The sequence below is a fragment of the Canis aureus genome, chromosome 17, assembly GCF_053574225.1.
Source record: "Canis aureus isolate CA01 chromosome 17, VMU_Caureus_v.1.0, whole genome shotgun sequence".
Lineage (NCBI taxonomy): Eukaryota > Metazoa > Chordata > Mammalia > Carnivora > Canidae > Canis > Canis aureus.
In genome coordinates, this window is record NC_135627.1 from 18,304,092 (window position 1) to 18,329,633 (window position 25,542).

General features: G+C 33.1%; 1 protein-coding gene and 1 non-coding gene across 5 annotated transcripts in view; one reads left to right on the top strand and one right to left on the bottom strand.

The window, feature by feature from the left end:
- GPC5 (glypican 5) overlaps positions 1-25,542 on the bottom strand; it is a 1,330,718-nt gene that overhangs the window by 748,037 nt on the left and 557,139 nt on the right. The window contains exon 7 of one of the 4 annotated variants that reach the window (XM_077855190.1): positions 21,153-21,539. The exons of the other annotated variants lie outside the window; for them this stretch is intronic. Within the exon in view, the coding sequence (XP_077711316.1) occupies positions 21,495-21,539 (45 nt within the window). The 3' untranslated portion in view covers positions 21,153-21,494. Of the gene's footprint in view, positions 1-21,152; positions 21,540-25,542 lie in introns of those variants that run through there. 4 annotated transcript variants of the gene reach the window in all.
- Positions 16,877-16,980, top strand: LOC144288193 (U6 spliceosomal RNA). The gene has a single exon (XR_013356166.1). It is a non-coding gene; the product is annotated as a U6 spliceosomal RNA (small nuclear RNA).

Consider the following 25,542-nt stretch of genomic DNA (forward strand, 5'->3'; position numbering starts at 1 on the left):
ATAGTTTACATTCGTGTTCACTCATAGTGCTGTACATTCTGAAAGTTTAGACAATGTATAATGACAAGTATCCATTATTATAATACAATACAGACTATTTTCACTGCACTAAAATTCCTCTGTGCTCTCCCCACTTATTCATCTCTCATCCTCCCCTAACCCTTTGCAATCAGTGATCTTTTTAGTGTCTCCATAGTTTTGCCTTTTACAAAATGTCATATAGTTGAAATTATATGGTATGCAGACTTTTCAGATTGGCTTCTTTTACTTAGCAATGTGAATTTAAGGTTCTTCCAGTCTTTTCATGGCTTGATAGCTCATTTCTTTACAACGCTGGATAATATCCTATTATCTTGATGTACCATAGTTTATTCATCAATTCTCCTACTCAAAAACATATTGGTTGCTTCCAAGATTTGGCCATTATGAATTATGTAATCTTTTTTAAAAGATTAAAAAATATTCTGAAGTAATTATATTTAAATAGGTCTACTCAATACAATGAGAAAGTATCTGGAAAATAATAATTATAAATAAGTAGAGAGATCCATTTTCAGCACAAATAATTAAGGTAAGGAATGGAAGAAGAATAAGATTATATGTCATTATAGACACTAAGAATAGTTAAAGGAATATTAACAACAATTAAAAACAGCAGTGCATTTCAAAATAAGATATAACTCAAAAAAAAAAAAACAACAGAAAGAAAGTTTGAATAGTCTCATATGTATTAACAAATCAGTTAATTTCACAATCTGGCTCACCATGTTTCACCAAATATTTGAGGAGGATGCAACACCAATTTTATACAAAACCTTCCAGAGATTACAAAAAAGGAGAAAATAATTCACAATTTGGTCTCAGGCCAACATCACCTCTGTATGGAAAGCCTAAGACATTATAAGAAAGAAAGCTACTATCACCATCGGAAATGTAGATGTCAAGATCCTAGATAAAATATTAGAAAAGCGGCTTCAATGGTACATCAAAATTATAATTAATGAGAGTAACATCAATAAATATGGTTGAATAAAGAGTCATGAAAATTTTCTCTTCCATAAAAGTGATGAGAACTTGGCAAAATTGTCAAAATCCAATTTTCAGAGCTTTAGAAATGAACGAATTTTATAACAATCTGAAAAGTGTTTTATTTTTTAAGAAAATCAACTGAATCTAAGAACAGTGAGTTTTCTGATGATTTTTTTTATTGATATACACATGGATCTGAAAGCCGTGCTCATGTTCAAGCTGTATGTATATGCCTACGGAGATCTGAGAAGGCCCTCCTTTTCATTTCTGGATGAACTTCCAAGCAAGAAGTGAAGCCTAAGACAAAGTATCCACTGCCTACAAGATAATGAAGGTGTATCCTAGCACATGCATGTATGCATGCACACATACACAAATCTGATTTTGAGTTGCAACACTATATACTTTAACATGTCCAATTTTCAACAAGACAATAAAGCACATGCAAAGAAACAAGAAAGCACTGTCCCTATATACAAAAACAAACTGTTAATAGAACTGTCCCTGAGGAGGCTGAGATGTTGAGTTTATTAGACAAAAACTTTAAAAATAGCCAATTTCAATTGACAGAAGAAAGAATCATAAAAGTTGAAGATTAGCAATCAAGACTACTCATTTTGAAGAACAGAAAATGGAAACAATAGAAAAAAATCATAGAAATAGCCTAATGTTCCACTTTAAAAATAGAAAGAGAACAAACTAAATCCAAAACAAACAAAGGAAATAATCATGATTACAGTGAAAATAAATGAATTAGAGAAGAAGAAAAGAAAAGAGAAAAAGCAATGAAACCAAAGTTGGATATTTAAAAAAATAAACAAACAAAACCCTTAGCTATACTGATTAAAAATAAGAGAGAGAAGACTCAAATGACTAAAGCAAGGAATGAAATAGGACTATCACTACTGACCTCATAGATACAAAAAGGAATGTAAGAGAATACTACGAACAATTATATGCCAACAAATTAGATAAGCTGCATAAATTAACAACTTCCTACAAAGAGGCACACTACCAAAACAAACTCAAGGAGAAATGTAAATTCTGAATGGCTCTATAATAGGTAAAAAAATTTGATTAGTAGTCACTATGTTTTCTACAAACAAAAAGCCCAAATGGACCAAAAGCTAGATGGCTTCATTGGTAAATTTTACCAAATCTTAAAAGAAAAATTATCACCCATCCTTCATAAACTCCTCCAAAAAATAGGTCAGGAAAAAATACATTCCAGTTCATCCTGTGAAGTCTGATACCAAAATGTGACAAAGATATTAAAAGAAAGAAAATCTTTATACCAGTATCTCTCATGACTATAGAAACAAAAATCCACAATAGAATACTATCAAACTGAATACAGCAGCATATAAAAAGGATTATATATCATAAGTGTGAGTGATTTATTCCAGGAGCTAAAATAAAGAAAATAATTCCATTTAAACCAGCATCTAAAAGATTGACAAAAAAAATACATTTAAACAAACAAACAAAAAAAAACCAGTATAAACCTGTACACTGAAAACTACAAAGCATCACTGAAAGAAATTAAATGGAACAACACATCATCTTCATGGATCTGAGGTCTCAATATTGTTAAGACAGAAATATACTCCAAAGTGTTCTTCAGATTCACTACTCCTTGTCAAAATTTTGCAGAAATTGTCAAATTGGTCTTGATATTCATATAGAAATGCAAGTGTGATTAGAGAATAATGCCCCCCCCTAGAGATGTCCATGTCCTAGAACCTGGGAAGATTTTAGTTTACATGACTAAAGAGACTTAGATATGATTACATTGAGGAATTTGAGTTTGGGTAAATGATCATGGATAATCTGGGTTGGCCCAAAGCAATCCTTATAAATGAAAGAGGAAGGCATGAGTAGTAGAACCAGAGAAACAATGGGATGATGGGAGATACTGGACCAAGGCAAGGAAGGGACCACAAGCTAATGAAGGCAGGGGGCCTCTAGAAGCTGGAAAAAGCAAGGAAATATATTCTTATGCAGAGACTACAGAAGGAATGCAGCCTTGCTGCTGACACCTTAATTTTAGGCCATTACCTCTAGCACTGTAAAATCATAAATTTATGGAGAGTTGTTATATCAGCAATAGGAAACTAATATAGTCAGGGTCCCAGAATAGCCTTAACAGTCTTGAAAAGGAATAGCAAAACTGAAAGACTCATACTTCTAAATTTCAAAACTTTCTACAAAACCAGAGTAATTATATCAGTGTGGTACTGGCTTAAAGATAGACATTTAGGTCAATGGAGTAAATTTTTTATATATATATATATATATAGTCAACTGATTCTTGACAAGGGTGGCAAGACAATTCAACAGGGAAATAATAGTCTTTTTAACAAATAGTGCTGAGAAAATTGTATATACACATGCAAAAGGATGAAGTTAGACTCTGACCTTACATCATATACAAGAAGTAAGTCAAAGTGGATAAAACCTAAGTATAAGCATAACACTTTTATAAGAAAAGATAGTAAAAATTTTCACAGCCTTGTATTAGACTGACGCTTCTTAGTGTAACACCAAATTACAAGCAAAAAAAGAAAGAGATACATCATACTTAATTAAAATGAAATGTTTTATATATAAAATAAACCATCAAGAAAGTTAAAAGACAACTCACAGAATGGGAGGAAATGTTTCCAAATCATACATCTCATAAAGGACTTATATTCAAAATAGATACAGAAACCTTGCAGCTCAACAATTACAAATGGGAAAAGGATTTGAATAGATCCTTCTCCAAAGAAGATACATAAATGTGCAAGAAGCACATGAAAAGATGCTCAACATTATTAGTCAAAAGAGAAATGCAAATCAGAATTACAATAGGACACCATTTTCCACGCACTAGGGTGGCAATGTGGAGACAAACCCTCATACAATTCTGGTGGGAATGTGAAGTGCTACAGACACTTTGGAAAACAGTTTTATATTTCCTCACCAAAGGTAAACATAGAGTGACTAAATGCCCCAGCAATTTTATTCCTAGGTATATATCCAAGAGAGCTGAAAACATACTTCTACCTGAAATGTACACAACTGTTTTAGCACCTTTATCCATAACAGCCAAAAAGCAGAAAGGGCCCAAATGTCCATCAGTTGAATTGATAAACAAATGGCATGTCCACTTTTTATCAACTCTAAAAAGGAATGAACAACACACTGCAACATCATGAATGGACCTTGAAAACATCATGAAGTGAATAAAACCAGACACAAAAGGTATTGTGTGGTTTTGCCTATATAGGATGTCCAAAAACAGCAAATACATAGAGACAGAAAGTAGATCAGTCATTGCCAGGTGCCGGGGAGAGGAGTTAATAGGATCTTATTAATAAGACATGCAGAATTTGGTGTTTTTCAGTGATAAAACTGTTCTGGAATTTGTGGTGATCATTATGTAACTTTATGAATATACTAATCAATTATACACTCCTAAAGGGTGAACTTGATGGTATGTGAATTATAATCCAATAAAATCTATAATAAATAAAAAACAGGTTTATTCTAATAATACAAGATTATTTTGACATCATAAAATCAATCAGTGTAATTTACAGCATTAACAGTTTGAAAGAAGAAATCTTATCTCAAAGGATGCACAATATTGTATTTTTTAAATGTACAGATGAGGAATAAAATGGAATTTCTTTAACCTGATTAGAGATAGCCATAAAAACCTACAGCAAATGTCATAATTAATAAAGGAGATATTAAAGTCTTTCCTTCTGAGATCAGAAGCAACACAAGATTCCCCAGTCAGTTCAATAAAAGAAAAATAAAAAGTGCCTAAGTATTGGAAAAAAAAAGAAATATACTGGTCATTATTTGCAAATTACATTGTATGTGCAGAAAAATTTAAATGTTAGAATTTATAAGTAAATGTCGCTCACAACATCACTGATTACAATATCTACATATAAAAATCTAAGGAAACTTATTCTAGAAAGTTTGAACAATTCTTCAAATCATTTAAATAATGTTAAACATATCTACCCCATAACAACAACAAAATAATCAAGTTGCATGTGATTGTGGATATTCGTAGAGTTATGAGGACTATCTCATTATTAAAGACCATTTTTATTTTTATTTTTTTAAAGACCATTTTTAGATATAAATCACAGACTCTGAAGAATGTCTTGATTCCCTAGGTACTTTTTTTTTTATTTACCAAAATTGACAATTTTTTTCTCTCTCACTTCTTAGGAAGTAACACAGGGCTTATTTAAAAATGTGCAATTAATGCAGACATGTAAAAAGTAGAAATTGAAGATAATCTACCAGACTCATCTTAACAATAACCACTTATAATATTTTGGTGTATACTCATATATGTATGGGTGTAAATATGTACACATGTGGCTATGTATATATATCTCCAATATGTGAGAGTACTTGTGCACGTGGTCAAGAGAGAAATACATAAGTAAATAGAGAGATGTCAAAGCTAATAGGCATTCTATTTTTTAAACTATTTTTGTTTTTGAAGTTAGACGACTTCTAGAACTTAATATAGCAACCAGAAACCCTAGAATTATTTCCATATTTTCACATTTCTGAAATGACATCTGTGTACATATAAACATTCATCACAATCAACTACACATGTTGCTTGGAGTTCTCTCCTCCAGCTGCCGTGTTACGTTGAACACATTGACGTGTATTTGCATACTATTTGGGAATTTAATATTTGTTATGTTGGATTTCTTCAGTTCTTAGAACATGCAGCTTGGAAATACACATTTTGTTTTCTTGCAACTGAATGGTGCACACATACCAGCAGTAAAGGATTACAGTTAGTCGGTCCCGAGCTTGCATTCTTAACAATCCTTATAAATACTCCCCTTCATATTAACACTACCTTCTGTTCTAATCCAGTTTCAATAGGGTATGCTTAGGAATTCAAACCATAGTGCTTCCTCATTTAAATAGATAACGTGCCACTCAGAAACTGACCTTAAAGTTTGATGTTAGAAATGGAGCCAGTAGTTCTGAATATTATAAATAACAGACTGGATTTTTTGCAAAGCATTAATGGGACATTTAAAACAACAGAAAAATTTGACTCTTGTGATGTTTCCCAATAGTGATTACAAATAATCTTCTCTTTCTTTTCTATATTTGAATGGCATATTACATTTCACACATCCTTTACCTGCTGTCAGAACCCGAATGAATATTGCTAAGGGAAAAAGCTTACCTAGTACGGTGTTTGTAAATGTCAACTAGCCAACAGATATTTGGAAGCCTATGAATGTTCACCTTTCTACATTTGCTCAAAGCCATCTGGAATTAATGTTCTCCTCTATCTCCTCTTCTTACCTCAAAAAAAAAAAAAAAAACAAAAAACAAAAAAACTCTCCTTATGTAGAAGTTGACACTAAGCATATTAAATAAGCTGGTATTTAGCCCTCTTGCACTGAAGCAGGAATTACACATGCATGTGAAAAAAAAAAAAGAAGGAAACATTTTTATAGTAATCTGTACACTTGCTGTCAAGTTATCCTTTGATATATCTGCAATTTTCCAGTGAAACACATCTTGTTTATTCTGGAATAGAAGCAAGCTCTTGCATGTCTACCAGGATTCATTTGCTGCTTAAGAAATCCTGAAACAAATCACATGTCCCACAAACCAAGTCTGCTTGTTTTCATTTTATTTTCTCAGCCTGATTACTCAACATTCGTGGAAATGAGTAATTTGAAAGATGATCCTAAAAACTGCATAGCGTTGCCCAACCCTCTCTGGTTAATTTTCCTCTGAGGCCTCAGGACTGTGAAGTAGGGAAACGGAAAATGAAGAAGTGGCCCTGTTAACTCTGAAAACTCTACTCTGGATAAGTGACTTGTACATGGTGCAAGGAAACCAATGGATAAGTAATGGGTAAGTAACACCTTGGAGGGAGCTTTGGCCTTCTTTGGGTTCCATTCATCTTTTCTATCTCTTCTGTTTCCTTCTTGTATTTGTTTTATCAAAACCCAATGTAACAAAATCTGGGCAAGTCATCAAAGTCCTCACACGTTTCAGCCATATCCATCCCCAATTCACCATCTAATATTAATGTAGTAAATATTACCAAACCCCTTCTTGGTACAAATCACTTTATGGGGTCAATTAGACACAGAGTAATTAGCGTAGTGCATGATCAGATTAGCACATGGCAGCCCTTACCTTCTTACAGAGTAACGTTTTCTATTTTCTTTTCTTTCTTTTTTTTTGTTTTTGTTTTTGTTTTTGTTTTCTATTTTCAAGTCCTTGAGTATTCTGTCCTTCCCAGGTCCCAGACTTTTCAAATTGACCTACCCATTTTCTTCCCTTAAGCTTCTGCCTCCACTTTTTCAATTTATTTCTGTTCTACAAAAATTTCCCCCAAAAGAAAAATTAATCTTCCACTAAGAGTGTGATATTTTTTTGGCTAATTACTTCAAGTTCAAACTCTTCAGCCCATACTTAAAATCTTGTCTTTTCACCTCTTGCATATTCAGTTACTGATATTCAAAAATGATCATATAGCTATATCTTGTAAATTATTCACTATAAATGATAGGGTAAATATGCAAAATGCCAAACATCTTAAAAAATAACTAGCTTACACTAGTCCCTTCAAAAATGCAATTAATAAAGTGTATACTTTTAATGTATTTTGAACATCTATATATCAAGAACCAAACTTGTTAGCTGGAAACATAAAAGAGATCACGGATCTGGTCAACTGACCCAATGTACAATTTTGAAAATGTAAATTTGATTTATTCTTGATAAATTATTTCTCAAAAAATAATCCATTAATAAAGGATATTGTCAGGAAAGTAAAACTTGTTTGGGGCCTTTTAGGAGCCAACACATCTGTTTGATTTAAACCTAGGAGATATAGAATGATAAAAAGAAATTCGGTTGTAGCTAAATATTCACAAATATAAGGTTATTCTCTATTGGTTTAGTGTGCTCATTTACACACGAATATTCAGCTTTAGGAATTTAGGGACTCATTAACTTTGCTAAACATGGAATTTAGCTTTTTTTTTTAAAGCTAATTATTTCTTTACTATTTTTATATCCAAGTACAGTCTTCTTATTACTCACAAAGGACAAATCTTTACCAATCCCCATCCCTCCAGTCAGGGAAATAATTTCATTTAAACATCCCTTGAAAGTAATTATTTATGTGCTCCACAGAAACTGGGGTAAACTTTTTATAGTCCCATTTATTTTGTGGAGATTAGAGATTACTTATGAAATAATATAACTCATAACTATTTGGTTACTACATAAACAGAAAAATAGAGCAAAAGTAAATTCCAATCACATATCAGAAATATCTTGTTATAATTTAACTGACCTTTCAGGTGCCTTCAAAGTGTTATTTTGATCTTTAACAACATCACGGATTTGAGAGGCTCTACGTTCTCTGCATCATCAAAATTTTATGAACAAAAATTATTAACACAATTGAGAATTGCTTTGATCGCTGTTCCTGTAAGATGTTCTCTGAATAGATTGTTTTAAATCTATGATAAACACGTAATATATTTGAAGAAACCCTTCTTGAGGCATCTTCCCTACCTGACACTATGTGTTCTATCTTTCAGCAACGTACAGCAGTTATTTTCCTGTAATTTCTTAGCAGAGTTGTCTCTGGGGCCTCCTTTAAAATCTCCAAGCTTCTCACATTTCAAGTTTCTCTAGAGTAGTGTTTCTCAACCTTGGCTGGAAGTCCTGATGTCCACCTGCATCTCAGACCAATTACATCAAAAACTCCAGGGGTGGAACCCTGACATCAGTAATTTTTAAAACTCCCAGGTGGTTCCAATGTGCAGTCATGGTTGAAAAACACAATTTAGAGTGAGAAATGACCTCAGGCTATCCACAACTTTTCTATTAATAGCCTAACATATTACAAGTGGCAAAATGGCATCAGTGAACATGTATGGTTATAAAATAGAGCTATTTGTTTTGTTCCAATTCTGCTGAGTTATTTTTGTGAAACCTCTGTGTCTATGTCCCTGTAATTTGAAGTTTGAGCCATTAAACTCTGATGAAGAATCTTTGCTAAATTTAGATCAGAGCTAGAGCATGATTTTTTTCCTGATTTAAAAATGGCAGCTCTCAGTAAAATTTGACTATTGAATTATTTCCTAAAAAATCAATTTTGAACAAAAGTGTCACTCTTAAACAATTAAAATTTTAATGATTTTTCAGATAAGTAATAAGCTGTAAATGCCATTTATTTAGATCAATTTATTAATGCATAGAATTCCTAAGAGCACCTCTCTCATTAGTAGTTTCTTAATATGAAGTCTTATGTATCAAACTGCTTATGCTAACATTTATGGTATCTGAAACTGTTTCATGTAATATCGTTAATGTTTTTAGCTTTCTAGTCAGGGAAAATTTCTCACTCTAATAATTCAAAAAAAATCATGTTTTTGTTTTGAACTCACCTTTAAATTTCAGCTCCAAGCTCTTTTAACTTGTTTATTTTAAATTTGCTGCAGAATTAATTTTCTAACCTCTCAGTTTATTGTTCAGTAATGTCTCTCTCAGGCCCAAACATGGTAGGAATAATAAAACACCTTTCATTTATCAGTAATAAGGAAATTTTTTCTTAAAAGGTTTCACTTTATGTTTTATCCTTACCACAGCCTTTTTATTAGGCAACAAGATGATTTGATTTGGTTTCAAAATGATTTGAAACCATTTTGTCATTTTGTGTAATGGGACCTAGCAAACTGACATTTGAAATTAAACAAAACAAGATAAAACAAAACTTTAATTCGGAAATTTTAGTTACTATGGAATAAAATTTATAAGAATGTTATTATTAATGATGTAAAACCAACTGTTTGGAGATTACAGCGAATCTCATGACATTGAACAAGTATTATGACATTTAAGCATTAATCAACCTAAGAAATTTATTTCAAGGGATCCCTGGGTGGCGCAGCGGTTTGGCGCCTGCCTTTGGCCCAGGGCGCGATCCTGGAGACCCGGGATCGAATCCCACGTCGGGCTCCCAGTGCATGGAGCCTGCTTCTCCCTCTGCCTGTGTCTCTGCCTCTCTCTCTCTGTGTGACTATCATAAATAAATAAAAATTTTTTAAAAAATTATTTCAAGAAAGAGCCTTTGGTCCCAGATTGCTGCTACCTTAACTATAATGCAAAATTTTTGAAGTAAACTGCACTTTCCCTGCCAGTTCATGAAATGGCAGCATGGAGGCAGGGCAAAATACCATCTCTAATAGGCCATCTTTCTGAATCTGCTTTCTAAAGTAGAAGTGATCCACTCTTTTGTTATTTCTCCTTCCTGTAAATATTTATATTAAAGACGTTCTACCCCTAACAACAAATTTTCTTGGCTTCCTCCCCATACCTGTGAGTGATAATTTGACTGGACTCACAATTGCACCTGAACCAAGTAGGGGTCACACTTGGCTTTCAATAAATGTTTGCAGAATGAATGATGAGGGATGTGAACTACATAGATTTAGCATTTCTTAAAACACATCAAATTGTTTAAGATTTTTGCATTTCACTGCATGTAAATTGTACTTTAACTACAAAGAATAAAAGCAATGTTTTCATTCCCCTTGGATGCTTTCAGAATCATTCAGCAACCCATTATAGAATTGGAGAGTTTCTCCTTCATCACAAATAGGTTAATGCATCTTGATAATCCACATTGTTCTCTGGACTCGGAAGTTTACTATTTTAAAAATCAAACACATCCACAAATTTGCCCACCAATGTGGATATTCAAATAATGTACAAACACACATGTCAAATTCAAGGAAGATGTCTTAAATACTAACAGCTTCATTGAAATAAAATTGAAGTTTTTTATAGTCATTGAAATAAAATTGAAGTTTTTTATAGTAATTATTTTGTAGGATTAGGCATATAACTACACCAAAACATGAAAACATTCTTTTATAGTCAGACTTTGTATAAAAGAAACACTCTCATTTACTTTTACAGATGTTTGAAAAATTTTAGTTATATAAAAGTAATCAAATATAAAAATTGGATATGGACAAAACAAATACAAACGAGCATTATTAAGACATTATTTAATCAGTACCATCAATAGGTCCTAAAAAGTATTTAAGTACATTACTTACAAGTGAAAATCTACCACTTTATTATCAGTTATTCAGTCAACAGTTATTAAGAACAAAATGCTCTACAGAATGACCAGAGTATAAACCACAATCCATAAACAACAACAAAAATGTAATTTTTCCTTTCCTAATCATTTTATCCTTCTTTGTTTGACTTCATTAGTTGATCTCTAAGAAATAAGAAAGCATGTAAACTGAAAAAAATTAAAACATAAATACAAAAGCATGGTTTCACCAACATCAAAACTTGAAAATATGTTAAGAAATAATGATACATTCTTACTGTTCTTAGCAACATAGAATAGATACTAGCAATAAAAAAGCCTTGGAGTCTAGAGTATTGTTTGTTTAAGAAGAACTTTCCTCCTTAATGAAAGAGTATGCAACATATCATATGAACCCATGAAAAGAATTAAAAGTAGGTGATTGTCCAAAGCCTTACCTGTTGGCTCATTTTTCACTTTTAGTGATAGATAGGGATATCTATAGAAAACTAAGACCAGAAAAAAAAAGTACTTCTTACTGACACAGCAAAAATGTCCCATTCCCCAAGAGAGTATAACTGTCCTTTGGTCACAGAGTTAGTTCATAGCAGAGCATATTGAATAGCTTTGCTTAAGTTGTATGTTTTTATCTAATTATAAAGAAAAATAGAATTCCTATATTATATTAGAACTATAGGAGTGATTATTAACTTTTAAAATTTAACTTCGTGAATTGATTTTATTCCCTTCAAATAAAAATAGTACTATTTTGCATTGCAGTTTGAATTTTTTTCCAATGTGTGCTTAAAATTGTTGCATATGCAAATCATCATATCTTTAGTATTGCTTATGTACTTTGCAAATGAAATGTCTAAAGCAAATTCTATAACTCAATTTCTGGTTTTGTTGTAAACCAAACACTACTTAATAGCTTAGCATACCTGATTTGACTTGGCATTTTCAAAACTGATTTATTGCATACTCTAAAAAACCTGTTAGTTCTAATCTTGCAAATGCAATAGGTTCTTCTTGCTATGATAATTATTATGCAGCTGATAGGTATGTTATGTCTTCCCTCAGTTTATATAATTATGATTTATCATCCATTTCCAAAAGAAATCACATCTCCAAAGCAATAGGTTCTGCTATGTCCTATTGACTAAAGTGCTTGCATTATCTGAAGAGCAGCCTGGTTACAAAGACGGACCAATACAAACTCAACTCACCCTATTCCAAGCCCTGAAGTAATTCCTGGGGAGAAACAGATAAAGTCTTTTATGCTTTGCAATGGGTCTGGTCAATGTCTTAGAATTTAAACACAATTAACCTAGAGTTTACAGTTTGCTTCTACTGCTTACAAATAGCTGCAATCAATAGGCTACACAAGACTGACTTCTCAAATATTTAAAAAATATGCCAAATAATTATGTAGGGCTGGTTTACAATTTAAGGTATCCTTAGGATATGATATAGCACAATTTTTCTTTTTAAATAATTTCCATTCTCAAATTGTAATTAATTCTTTTAAAATTGGCAATGGCACCTTGACAATCATTGTTTATAATTATGTTTTGCTTTTTTAAATCTGAAGTCCAGTGACTTCTGTTCATTCACAATAAAATTGTATCACTCTGCCATCCTAGATGGCTCGTTAATAGCCATGTGAGAAAGTTCTTATATATGTGCCTCTTTTTCAGTATTATAAAGTAACAAAAAAGACCTTTGAGAATTCTGTATTTGTTCTCTTATTGAGGACCCAAAATGAGTTACAGTTAAAGAGGTTCTAGAAAAATATCAAAGTATTTTTTCTCTGAGTTTTCTCTTAAGTGGCAAAAAGTAAAGCAATGGAGAATCCAGTTAAAGAAAGCCATCATTCTTTATACTCCATTTGAGGATAAAGAAATAATTTTAGGATAGCTAAAATTATTTTAATATTTGCTTCAAATTTTAAAGATGGAATGAATTAGATTCAACACAAAGGGCAACTACTATTACTACAATAACTACATTTGAGTCAGTAATTCATGTATTTATATTTACATGAAAATCTATCAGTTCTTTCTTATTTTACTATTGCAGGTATCTTGGATTCTTATAAAGGGCAGTATATGATAGAATTGGGGAATATATATTAGGCCTGAAAAATCACTCAAGAATTATTTTCTTCTCTCAATTGATCTATCAATCTATTAATCTATCAATCTATCAATCTATTCACTATCTACTGATAGCAAATATATTCATAAAATTTAAATGATGAAATCCCTCCAAAAATGAAATCCAAGAAAATGTGAAAGTGGGCAACTTATAACAACTTTACTTATTAAATAAGTCTTTATATCTTTATGCAAAAGTGAGTCCCACCACTAAGGGAATATGTTTTATACATGCTTCAGTAGCTAACAAATTTATATTTAAGTATTTATCTAAATATTATTTATAACAATGAAAATATGAAAGTATCTTAACAATCTATCATAGCTACATGAATGAAAGTCACCTTTATAAATGAAAAGTACACAGTAGTTATAAAAGACATTATACACTGACATGGAAAAATCTCAACCATATATTTTTGTGTGAATAAAGAAAGTTATAAGCAAAAACATGTATAGTATATGTCCTTTTGTATAAAAACAATATTACAACATATGCATTCAGAGAGAGATTTGTATACATATGCCTTTAACTTATAAGCAAGAGTTGCCTTTGGGGAGCTTGATTTGTATTGATGTTTATTTTCTTCTTTTTAACCAAAGTAGTTAAAGCATTGATGATCTTTTTACAATGACTTTGAATCTTCTTTCCAGATGTACCTCATTATTGAGACTTTTTTGTGATCTTCTCATCTGAGGCATTTTAAGATGATATAAATGTGAACATATCCTGAGAAATTATAGGCAAATAATAAGTAATCCTTGCATGATTACTCCTTACTCCTTAATTCAGAATAGTAAAGGAGTAGACTCAGTTTTTTTTTTTTAAACATATGCACCAAAAGTCAAGTGTTCTTCATAAAATATAAGGTTTTATGAGAAGGGAATAAAAAAATTCAAAGGTTCAAATGAGCAAAATTGAAGAGAGGCTAGGTAACTAGAAAACATAATAGAGCACAAGAAATTGCAGTCTCAGAGTCTGAGGATTTTTAATTGGCATAACAGAAGACTTGAAAATTTGTTTCCATCCATGCAATGAAAAAAGAATAAAAATCTAAAAATTCAACCTAAAGTAAACTATGGACTGTTGGTGATTTCAATGTAGGCTCATTAGTTGTAAGGACTGTGCTATTGGGTGCTGGATGTTGTCAGTGGAGGAGGCTGTGCATGTTGGGAGACAGAGGATGTAAAGAAACTCTCTTTACTTTTCATTCAATTTTTTATGTGAACCTAAAACAGATCTAAATAATAAAGTTTAAAAATAAAAAAATATAGATCCTCTGTTAACTGCTGATACCAATGTAGTAGATGTCTTCTGGCCATCCTAAAAGATCCTAACCAAGATTCACTCATCATAATGGAGGGAGTGGTTCAAGGCAGGGGTAATGGAAACTGTGAATCTCTTGACACTCAAACATGAAATCCTTTGGCATCATTTCTCTTCCATTCAGTTTGATAAAGTCAGTCACAGAGCTAGCCCAGGTTTAGAGAAAGAAGCCATGGACTTCCCACTTAATGGGAAGAATGGGAAAGAATTAATGGTCAAATTTTAATCAATCATGGGAAGAGATCTCAATAGAGTACTTGGCAAAAGCTTCAATTTATATTAGGTAATTGAGGTTAATCAAATTAGAAACTGTTTTATTAGATTTGATCTAGTACTATACCTCTTCATCTGAGTTGGAAAGGGTATGGACTCAAAAAAATTGTCATCATTTTAGAACAATAAAGTAGCTAAATTGTCATATTTTATGTCTTAAAAACTACGTAAGTTATGGTAATGGAATAAAGAAACAAGCAAATGAAAAATAGCAACTCAAAATTCATGCATCATTCAAATTTAATTTGCATGGAATGGAATCACTAGCTTTTTAAAAATTAAAAATATTGTTATATATTGAGGTGCGTGGGTTGCTCAGACAGGTAGGCATCTGACTCTTGATTTCAGCTCAGGTCATGATCTCAGGAATGTGAGATGGAGCCCTACATTTGGGCTTTGTGCTCAGCAGGGAATCTGCTTGAGATTCTCTCTTCCTTTCCCCTTCCCTTCCCCTCACTTGCAATCTCTCTCTCTCTCTCTCAAATAAATAAATAAATAAATAAATAAATAAATAAATAAATAAATAAATCTTTTAAAATATTATATAGTTACATAAAAATATATTCAAGGAACATTAATTCTTATTATATTTGGTGCAGAATATATTTTCCAAACTTACAGATAAAGGTTTGTACAAGGAATGATAAAAATAGAAAACAGAATAATACTGTAGTAAAGAGAATAAAGCTTCCCCTCTCTTCACAGATTTCCATACTCTAATCCCCAAAACCCATGAGTATATTACCTCACATGGCAAAAACAGACTTTGCAAATGTGATTAAGAATTTTGAAATGAAGGGATCCCTGAGTGGCTCAGCGGTTCAGTGCCTGTCTTTGGCCCAGGGTGCGATCCTGGAGTCCCGGGATCGAGTCCCACATCGGGCTCCTGCCATGGAGCCTGCTTCTCCCTCCTCCTGTGTCTCTGCCTCTCTCTCTCTCATGAATAAATAAATAAATAAATAAATATTAATAAATAAAAGAATTTTGAAATGATAAGATTAACCTGGATTATCTACATGGATGCAATGTAAACTACTCCTGTATGAGTCTTTATAAGCATGTGGGTAAAAAGGTAGGAGTCCAAGATTGGAGTCCAAGAATGGAAGGGGAGTTTGGATTGTTAGGAATAAAAGAATGCAGGTAGCCTCTAGAAGTTGGTGAAGGCTGCAACAGATTCTTTCCTAGAGACTACAGAAGGAACACAGCCTTTAATGGTACCTCCAGAAGACCTATTTCAGATTTCTGGCCTCCAGAACTGTAACACTGTAATAAGCCACTAGATTTGCACTACTTTGTTACAGCAGAAATTGAAAGCTTACAAAACTATCAAAAATTTTAAAATGGAAGTTATAATTATTTCCCTTAAATGATAGCTTACAATGAATAAATCATTTAGAAAAATTTTAAAACTAATTTGTATGGTACGATACTTAACTACATTGTTGTTATCCAGTGAAGTCATCTAGGATTTAGGAACTGTGATTTTTAAGTAATAAAGGTGGTTGAAGGCATGTAAAATATGCTTTGGAAAATATAGGTCAAAAATAAATAATTCATTTTGGGAGCATATTAATAAACCAACTTTCACACTTTGGAAACATACAGATACTCAATGGCAAATTAAATGTAATTATATAAAATATACCTGTGTACAATTAACCTATGTATAAATAAATATATTTTAAATAAGTATAACCTGAATAAATAAAATAAAATGTAATTCCAACCAATGCATTAAGACATGGAAGAAATCTCTAATTTGTGAGTTCAGGGTTCTCTCCCATCTGATAGTTTGGCAACTTCTAATTTGTGGGGGGGGGGGTGTATGTGTGTGCAAGTGTGCTTCTTCTGTTCTTCTAAACAACTGGTATGCACAAGAGAACTTAGGGAAGGAATGAGGAGGAAAACAAGCATTTCTTTGTGGATCTATAGAATTAATTTTCCATTAAAAGAAATATGTGAGTGCTCACTTCCACAGCACATATAGTGAAATTGGAACTATACAGAAATTAGCATGACCCCTCCGCAAGGATGACATGTAGATTTGTGAGGTGTTCCATGGTTTAAAAAAAAAAAGAGAAAAAGAAAAATGCTAATTGAACGTGTCATAATTTTATCATCTTCATATATGAGAAATCTAAAAACATTTTATTTCATTACAATAAAATGGAGAAAGAACAAATATGCATAGCCAAGAAATGTAAGACCTAATCAGTTTCCATCATAAACTAACTGGCCATCACTGGATCTATTTCTACACGTGATAAAACAGAATGTCTCATATGCCCAGTGTCATCAGCCTGCCACTGTTCTGTTTCCCATCTTAATTAGAACGGGAGCTCCAATATATTATGTATTTTCAATTTATGCTAATGAACAAGGTCACTTTCCTCCTGAAAGTCTTTTTAATTCTCTACAGTTGACAGAATTCAAATCAAGCTTGTTAACTCATCTTTGTACGTTCCTTCCTTCCTTTTATTTCCAGTTCTCCAAATATTTTTGTTAAGAGCAAAATGCACAGCCAGGATCCATGATCTTAGCTTCTCCTAGCCTGGCCCAGCTCATCCATTTCAGCCCAAGCCTCTTTGATAAGATGTTCAGAGAATACTGGTATAAAATGTGGATGCTTCCCAGACCTTAATTGCTTAGGAGGCATTTCTGAGAATGTAGAATAAACCTTTTTGCAATGTGGACTCCATTTGTACACGTGCCACTTACCTGCCATGACTTAGGACAATATATGGACCCTGTGGAGTCTTGCTTTACTGATCTGTAAAAGTAGGAGAGTGTTGGTGCCATTGACCCCACAGGGATGTTGTGTAAATATAGGGACACAGCATTTGTACAGTGCTTGACACAGTTTCAGACATGAAGATACTTAAATATCAGCTATTCCTATAGTTATTTTAACAAGAAACTATTCCTATAGTTATTGTAAAAAAGGAGCTATAATCAGCAAGGAGATGTAAGAGGGTCTTTGTTCTTCTAGAATAGAAAAAGAGATATATTAGCGGTCAAGGTAGAAATCTAGGAAAATATAGTTTACTTACACCAAGTTATTTTAGCATAGGACCTAAAACGTTTATCTTTGGATTCAGATATATCTGCTTAACCACAAGAATCAGAAGTGAGAAGGATAAATTCATTTCAGCATTCCCTATTTGGCTATAACTGTGTGGTACTTGAGTTTTCTCTGAACCAGTTGTAACACCTACTGCATATCTCATTAGTTAACGAGTTGAATAAGATCTTTGACACAGATCAAAGATCATTCATTTATAAAATAAAATAAAGTAAAATAAAATAAAATAAACTGGAAGGAAAATGGAGATGCCTGTTCTACCACAGCCCCAGGGTAGGACTTCAGCTTGCATGAGGGAAGTCTGAGAGTTACAGCGATTTGTAGAAGTAAAGATTGAGTGAGTGATACAGGGCAAAGGGCATGATGCTCTTGTGGGCTGAGCCACATAAGAAGAAAGAGAAAATGCCCCCTGATTCTGCAAAGGGAGTGTAACCTGGGTGGGTTGTTACCTGTTCTTCATTTGCTGCCTCAGTGTCAGCACACCTTTGATGAAGCACAACCTGGTGGTCTGGCTTTGCTCCCTTACTTCCCCCTAAATCCTCAGTGAGACCTGAGGCCTTCTAGATACCCAATCGTGAGTAAATGTTCTTGCACATAATTATAGTATTCATGAGTATACGTGAGGAGTAAGTTTAAAGCAAATACACATTCACTTTCTAGCAAAACGCAATGCCTCCTTCCATCTTCTACATGGGAGTGAGGACTTTGTCACAAATGTGGATCGTGACCTGGAGAGATCCTAGTTATCTCCTAAAACTGTCTGCTGCAGTGTCCTCTCTTGAGCCACACCAGTGTGCTTGCCATGATCTACTTGGATATGCTTCTGCCTCAGAGCCTTTGCAATTCCTTTGGCTTGAGCTGCTGCTCTCCTAGATAGTGTATGGCTAACTCTTTCAAATACCACTTGCTTAGTAAAGCCTCTCCTGATGACCTTACATAAAATTGGAACCTCTAGCTTCCTTGACCTTCCATATTTTTTAGTCTATAATACAGGCCACTAAAATATATATATATATATATATATATAATATATACATGACATATATTATATATATGTATACTTAGGTAGGTGTTTTTCTCTCCCCAAAGGCAGAAACATGTATTTTGTACCGACAAAACCAAGAACAGAGTCTGGCATATTATAGGTATGCATTACATATTCATGAAATGAATACTTATTAATGAATTAGCATTCAGGATGTTTTTTGGTCAACCAAAAAAAATCTAAATAGCATTCATTTCAAAATTGCTTGGTGCAGTGGAAAAGCAAGAAGCCAATTTGTTGTTTTCCATATTAAATTAGTTAAAATATTTAAATTTTTGATAACTCATGGAATTTTCTTTGGCTTCTTGGAAAATTCACTAATCCAGACTATTTTGTGACCAATCAAACCAAAACTTGGTTCACTCAATTCTATCTATATATATTAATCGACATAAAGTTTACATTTTTAATTTTGTTATAAATGTTTAAATTATCACTTATGAACCTCACAATTTTAAGACTATAAACTCTTTAATAATCAATTACCACATCTAATTAGTTCACAATCATTGAAATATACATTTGGGACTAGAGCTCATTTCAAATCTCAAAATACAAAGTCACTTAATTCAGAACTCCATCTGTGCCTCAGTCTCTGGAGTCTGACAAATAGTCTCCAAATTGTCTTCTGAGTTTTCATCAAAACAAGACACCAGTTTGGAATCTATTTTAACATTGCTTGCACTATATGGGGACTCACATTGCATCTGCTTTGATTTTTCTCTAATGAAAGTTCCTAGTTGTTCTGTGTCAGAAAGGATGTAAGTATTCCCTAGAAATAGCGCTGTTATTTAGAATGCAACAATAGAGAAAATCGAAGCCCCAGATCTTATATTTCCTATTCATAAAATTGTAATTGGCCTTTTTATGTCTGTGCTACCCTTGAGACACAGGGAATTAATTTTATGTCCATGAACATATATAGGATACCCATAAAACTCAGAATAGTTCAAATTCTCATCCCCAAAAAGAATTAGAAATAAAATCAAAGCATATTTTTCTTTAATCTTGGGGATTCTGTATAGTTTAATGTTACCTCTTGAGATGATATTAAATTGCAGTTATTGTAAATAATGGGCAAAGGAAGAACTACGGTATAATGTTTGCAATAGCATTGTAAATAGAGAACAAATCCCCACCAAATTTACATTCACTTGCAGGATGAAACAGACTCCTTGAAGATATCAAATGTGTATACTCTCCTTTGTCATAGTTGCTATGGGTACAAGCCTTGTTAGCTCCTTGGGTTCAAAGTCTGGCTTCACTACTCTATATGACCTAGGTATGGCTTAGACTTGCTAACATATGGCAAATCTCATTTTACTCCTATCAATAGGGATAAAAGTGCCTACGTCAACACTTGGGGAGGAATGAGGCCTTTGTAAATTAATATACTTAAAATACCAGCATGATTTCTGATTCACAATAAATGCTCAATCAATTGGTGCCAACACTAGGGCCAAAATACACATAATAATTATTAGCTCACAAAGAGGTGATAGTTCCAAAGGCAGAAAGCTGCCTTGTCATTTGTCAGAACTAAGAAAAGCAAGTACACACTCAGCCAAAAGGACAAAAGTAAGTCTTGGCACTCGTGTGTGTGTGTGTGGGGGGGTGGGGGTATTTGCTCTTAATGCACAAAATCAGGATTTATTCAGCACTTGAATGAGAATACACACACACACAAGCAGACACCCAAAATAACTTATGGTTTTTAAGATATGTATTCTGTTCTTTTCATTCCTCCATCCATAAATGAAATCTACAATATACAAGAATTCTCTAAAGGAATGCAAAAATATTAAAGTAATACACAATTTCTTTACTGATACAGATTAACATATAGCAATAAAGTCTGTACATATTCCAGATATGTAGCTATAAAGGTCTTTTTTTTTTTTTTTTTTTTACAAATAAGATGACAACAATCTGAAAAACATATCAAAAAACAAAGAAGAAGAAAGAAGGAACAATAAAGGAACCAAACAAGAAAGAAGAGAAAGAAGAAATGGTGGAGAGGGAAAGAGGGAGGGAGGGAGAATAGGAACCCCTAACCCTAACCCTAACCCTAACCCTAACCCTAACCCTAACCCTAACCCTAACCCTAAGGTGCATCAGCTCTCTTACACCAGCCCTATCAGGAATCTTCTCTTTCCACACCTTCTTCTCACATGTAATGGTCTGGAGGAGAGTGGTCTTGAAGCAGTGGAACAGACTTTTCGTCACTCTTCCTGGTAATTTTTCTGTGAGAGGGACTCTATCTTCTGTCTTACCTTCACTTTGATATCCTGATGCCAGTCAAGGCTGAAACTAAAAGATTCCATCCTAACAATCTCTTTCACATCATTAGCCTAAGAGGCTGCAGTCACTAATGTAAAAGTGGCTTTACATCTTTCCAGGTCTCCATCATCTCTGTGGAACTAAAGAACCATGATGCCACAGAACCATGCTGTTCAGAGTGCGGACTCCAGGCAGGCTGGCTGGGCATCACCAGGGACCTGTTTAGAAATGTAGAGTCTCATTCTCACCTCCAACAAATGCTGAAGCAGAATCTGCACTCTACCAAGTTTCCTAGGAGATTCATACACATATTAAACTTTGAGAATCACGGCAATAAAGGGTTATTAATAATGATGGTCTTAATTCTCAAACTGTGCTCCTTAAAAAATTAGTATCTTCCAAATGTGTTCTACAAAAATTAGTTCTATAATCAAATGTATTTTAAAAATATGGAATTAAATAAAGTCAAGCAAATTTCCTTTCAACGGACTTCATGGAGCCACTGTTATCCTCCAACATGTGCAGTAAAAACGGCATGCACGGTATTTCTGCAAACTATTCAATCATGAAGCTGTGTTTTCTTTGAATGGTCCTTTAAATATTTCTGAAAACACTGGGTTTTGGATAGCACAGTTTGGAAATAGGTGTCATAATTTGCACAGGAATGGTTGAATCATATTTCACAAAATCCACTAGAACATTAAGGAAAATGTTTGAGATTTAAAATTAAATATTGGAAAAATTATTTATGTGAAATATCAAATTCTCTGAATATCAAATTAAAAAATAGGTGATGTTTGCTTCTGCCTCCCCACTACTGTTTCCAGGCCCATTACCTCCCCTCTGTGTGCTGGAGTCAAGGGACTTGGCATGGATCGCAACTGAATCTCAACATTTTTCTCTATGTTCAGTCTCCTCTGACCCCTTTTCAAAGTAAGAGTCCTCATTATGTTCCTCCTAAGGTAGATGCCACCATAAAAACAATCTGTTAAAGCCATCCTCTGATAAGTAGTATCTGAAGTTGTCTAAATATGCTATTCCTGTTTATTTATTTATTTATTTATTTATTTATTTATTTTTAAAGATTTTATTTATTTATTCATGATAGTCACAGAGAGAGAGAGAGAGAGGCTCAGAGACACAGGCAGAGGGAGAAGCAGGCTCCATGCACCGGGAGCCCGACGTGGGATTCGATCCCGGGTCTCCAGGATCGCGCCCTGGGCCAAAGGCAGGCGCCAAACCGCTGCGCCACCCAGGGATCCCGTGTTTGTTTTTTAATAGAGAAGATCTAGGCTTTTTTTTTTTTTTTTTAAGATTATTTATTTATTTATTAGAGACACAGAGAGAGAGGCAGAGACACAGGCTGAGGGAGAAGCAGGCTTCCTGCAAGGAGCCCAATGTGGGACTCGATCCCTGATCCTGGGATCATGCCCCGGGCCAAAGGCGGCTGCCTATTATAATCTTACTTTCAACAGGAGCCCCATGTTTCTTTCTCACTTATTTCATTAGTATAAGCCTTTTAAATTTTTTCTATCGTTTTCCATATTCAGGGAAGACAAGTTTTACAAATATGAAGAATTTCATAGCTAGTCTTCTCTCCTTTCCCCTTAGAGCTTATCATGGACAATTCATATTAAAAAAAATGTAAGCTACCACTGAATTGGTTTTCAAATTCTTCCAGACATAATCTTTTCTGGCTAAAAAAAAAAAAAATCTCATTTTAAACTCCTTTTTCTCTTCACTCTATCATAAAAATGGAGGCTGGCTGCTCTTTTTTTTTTTTTACATTTTTGGTCATAATAAAATAAAGTTAATTAAGATTTCAATCTAGTTTTATCTAGCACCAAAAATTGTAATTATTCCATTTTATTCGATACTGCCTTTAGAGGCAATTATGGCTATAACACTACAAAATATTATTTTATATATTTGTAGTCTAACTCAGTTTGGACTATATCCCCACCCAGCATTTCATAAAGGAATCATTAATCATCATTACAGTTAATTCCCCCAAGAAAACAACTAAGCAGAATTGAGAATATGCAAAAAAGTTCAGTGGAACATAAACACCTGTAATTCCTGCTTCCCTTGTGGCTTTTTATTTGGAGCTCAGATTTTAAAGCAAAGCTAGTTTATGCTTTCCCCATCTTTATTTATTCAACAAATATTCATTTAATGCATATTAAATGCTAGCCTCTGTTCCAGACTTTGGGGATTTAGGAAAAATTTTTAAAAATAAACATACATTATAAGGTCAGGTAATGATAAGGGCTAAAAGGAAAATTAAAGCCATTTAAACAAGCAGAAAATGACTTGGATATGGGAGCAGGGGTTTGTTTTCCTGGATCATGAAAAATAATAGAAAATAAATAATATGTAGATCAATATGTAGATATAGATATATAGATTATATAGATATATTCAGTCAGCTCTATATTAGGTATATTTTTTTATCAGATTATCCCAATTATACTGTCAATTTAGGTAAAAATCATTGCTTTTAGTTGTTCTCAAAATGATTATCAATGACACACATCTCTATGAATTTTTTGTATGGCCCATATTTTTCAGGGCATACCAAAACTTCTCTCGAAATTTGCTAAAAATCTGCATAGCTATTTTCATTTGACAGGATAAGAGAAGAAAAAAGAAACTTCATCTCAGTCATATAGAAATAAATTTATTCCAACTAAACTGTATTTCAATTATGCTAGCAATTATCATGGTGTTGCTTTGTGTTTTCTTTTTTTTTTTAAGATTTATTTATTTATTTATTTATTTATTTAGTTAGTTAGTTAGTTAGTTATTTATGATAGACATAGAGAGAGAGAGGCAGAGACACAGGCAGAGGGAGAAGCAGGCTCCATGCTGGGAGCCCAACGCAAGACTCGATCCAGGGACCTCAGGACAACTCCCTGGGCCAAAGGCAGGAGCCAAACCACTGAGCCACCCAGGGATCCCCTTGTGGTTTTTTTTTTTTTTTTTTTTTTTAAGGAAAAAAAAAAAAAAGACCCAGAAATACATGGCATGATTTTTTTGTCATTTACTTTGTCAGTATAATCACCAACCCACTGGTCAATTTAATAATAAAATTGAGAAAAAAATCATATGACCTACTTAATATCACAGAGGGAAAATACCTGATTTAACTGCATTTAAAATTTTTTAATTCAGGCAAATAATACATTGTTAAATCAAATTTCTTAAAAGTCCACATGGGAAAGATCACGAAATACTGCTCTAAGAATCAGAAAAGTCAGTGTGTAAAATAGAAACTCTGCTAAGTAAAAAACACTATGTGTTTTCAAAACTTACACCAAATGCACTATCAATGAATGCATTGGTCTTCTGGGGAAATACTCATGTAGACAATCTGAGCATGGGAGGAGCCTTTTTGTCCTCTTGTCTCATTTTTAGTATTGTCATACTGAAATCCCGTTCTCTAACCTGTTTGTGTTTTAATTCCTCTGGAGCGTTTGATGGAATGTATCAAAAGATTTCTATAAACATCTAACATTTTATCAGTTGAGTCTCAATTTTGAAAACACAGTTAACATAATCAAATAGCACATTTATAAATAATATATCTTATTTATAATATGTACATAATATTTAATGGTATATTATGAATATAATCAGAACACATCAATATGATTATATAAACTATAAATAAAACCATTATACAGTATATATAATTCAACAACAACACCGTCAGATGCATTATTATTATTTCAATATGAGGAAAATCATTAATCATTTGACTCCATGTCCCTACTTTTGTGGTATAATGTTATCTATTACCTAAGATCTTTACTATATCCAGCTCAGTTTCTGAGCTATAAATTGAGTTATATCTCAATTAATGATTCATAAGAAAATATTCTAATACATTTTCTTTTTTTTAAAAGATTTTATTTTATTTATTCATGAGAGATACAGAGAGAGAAACAGAGACATAGGCAGAGGGAGAAGCGGCTCCTTGCAGGGAGCCTGATGTGGGACTCGATCCCAGGACCCCGGGATCACGCCCTGAACCAAACGCAGATGCTCAACCACTGAGCCACCCAGGGGCCCCTCTATCCCATTTTTTATGAAAATTAAAAGCAGAAGAAAAAGAGCAGTATGATTTTAGACATTTATGTTAAAATTCTTTTGTGAGCTTACAGATAGATATAGATCTCTGGCTATTTAATATACATAACTTTATAGCTCCAATTTTAT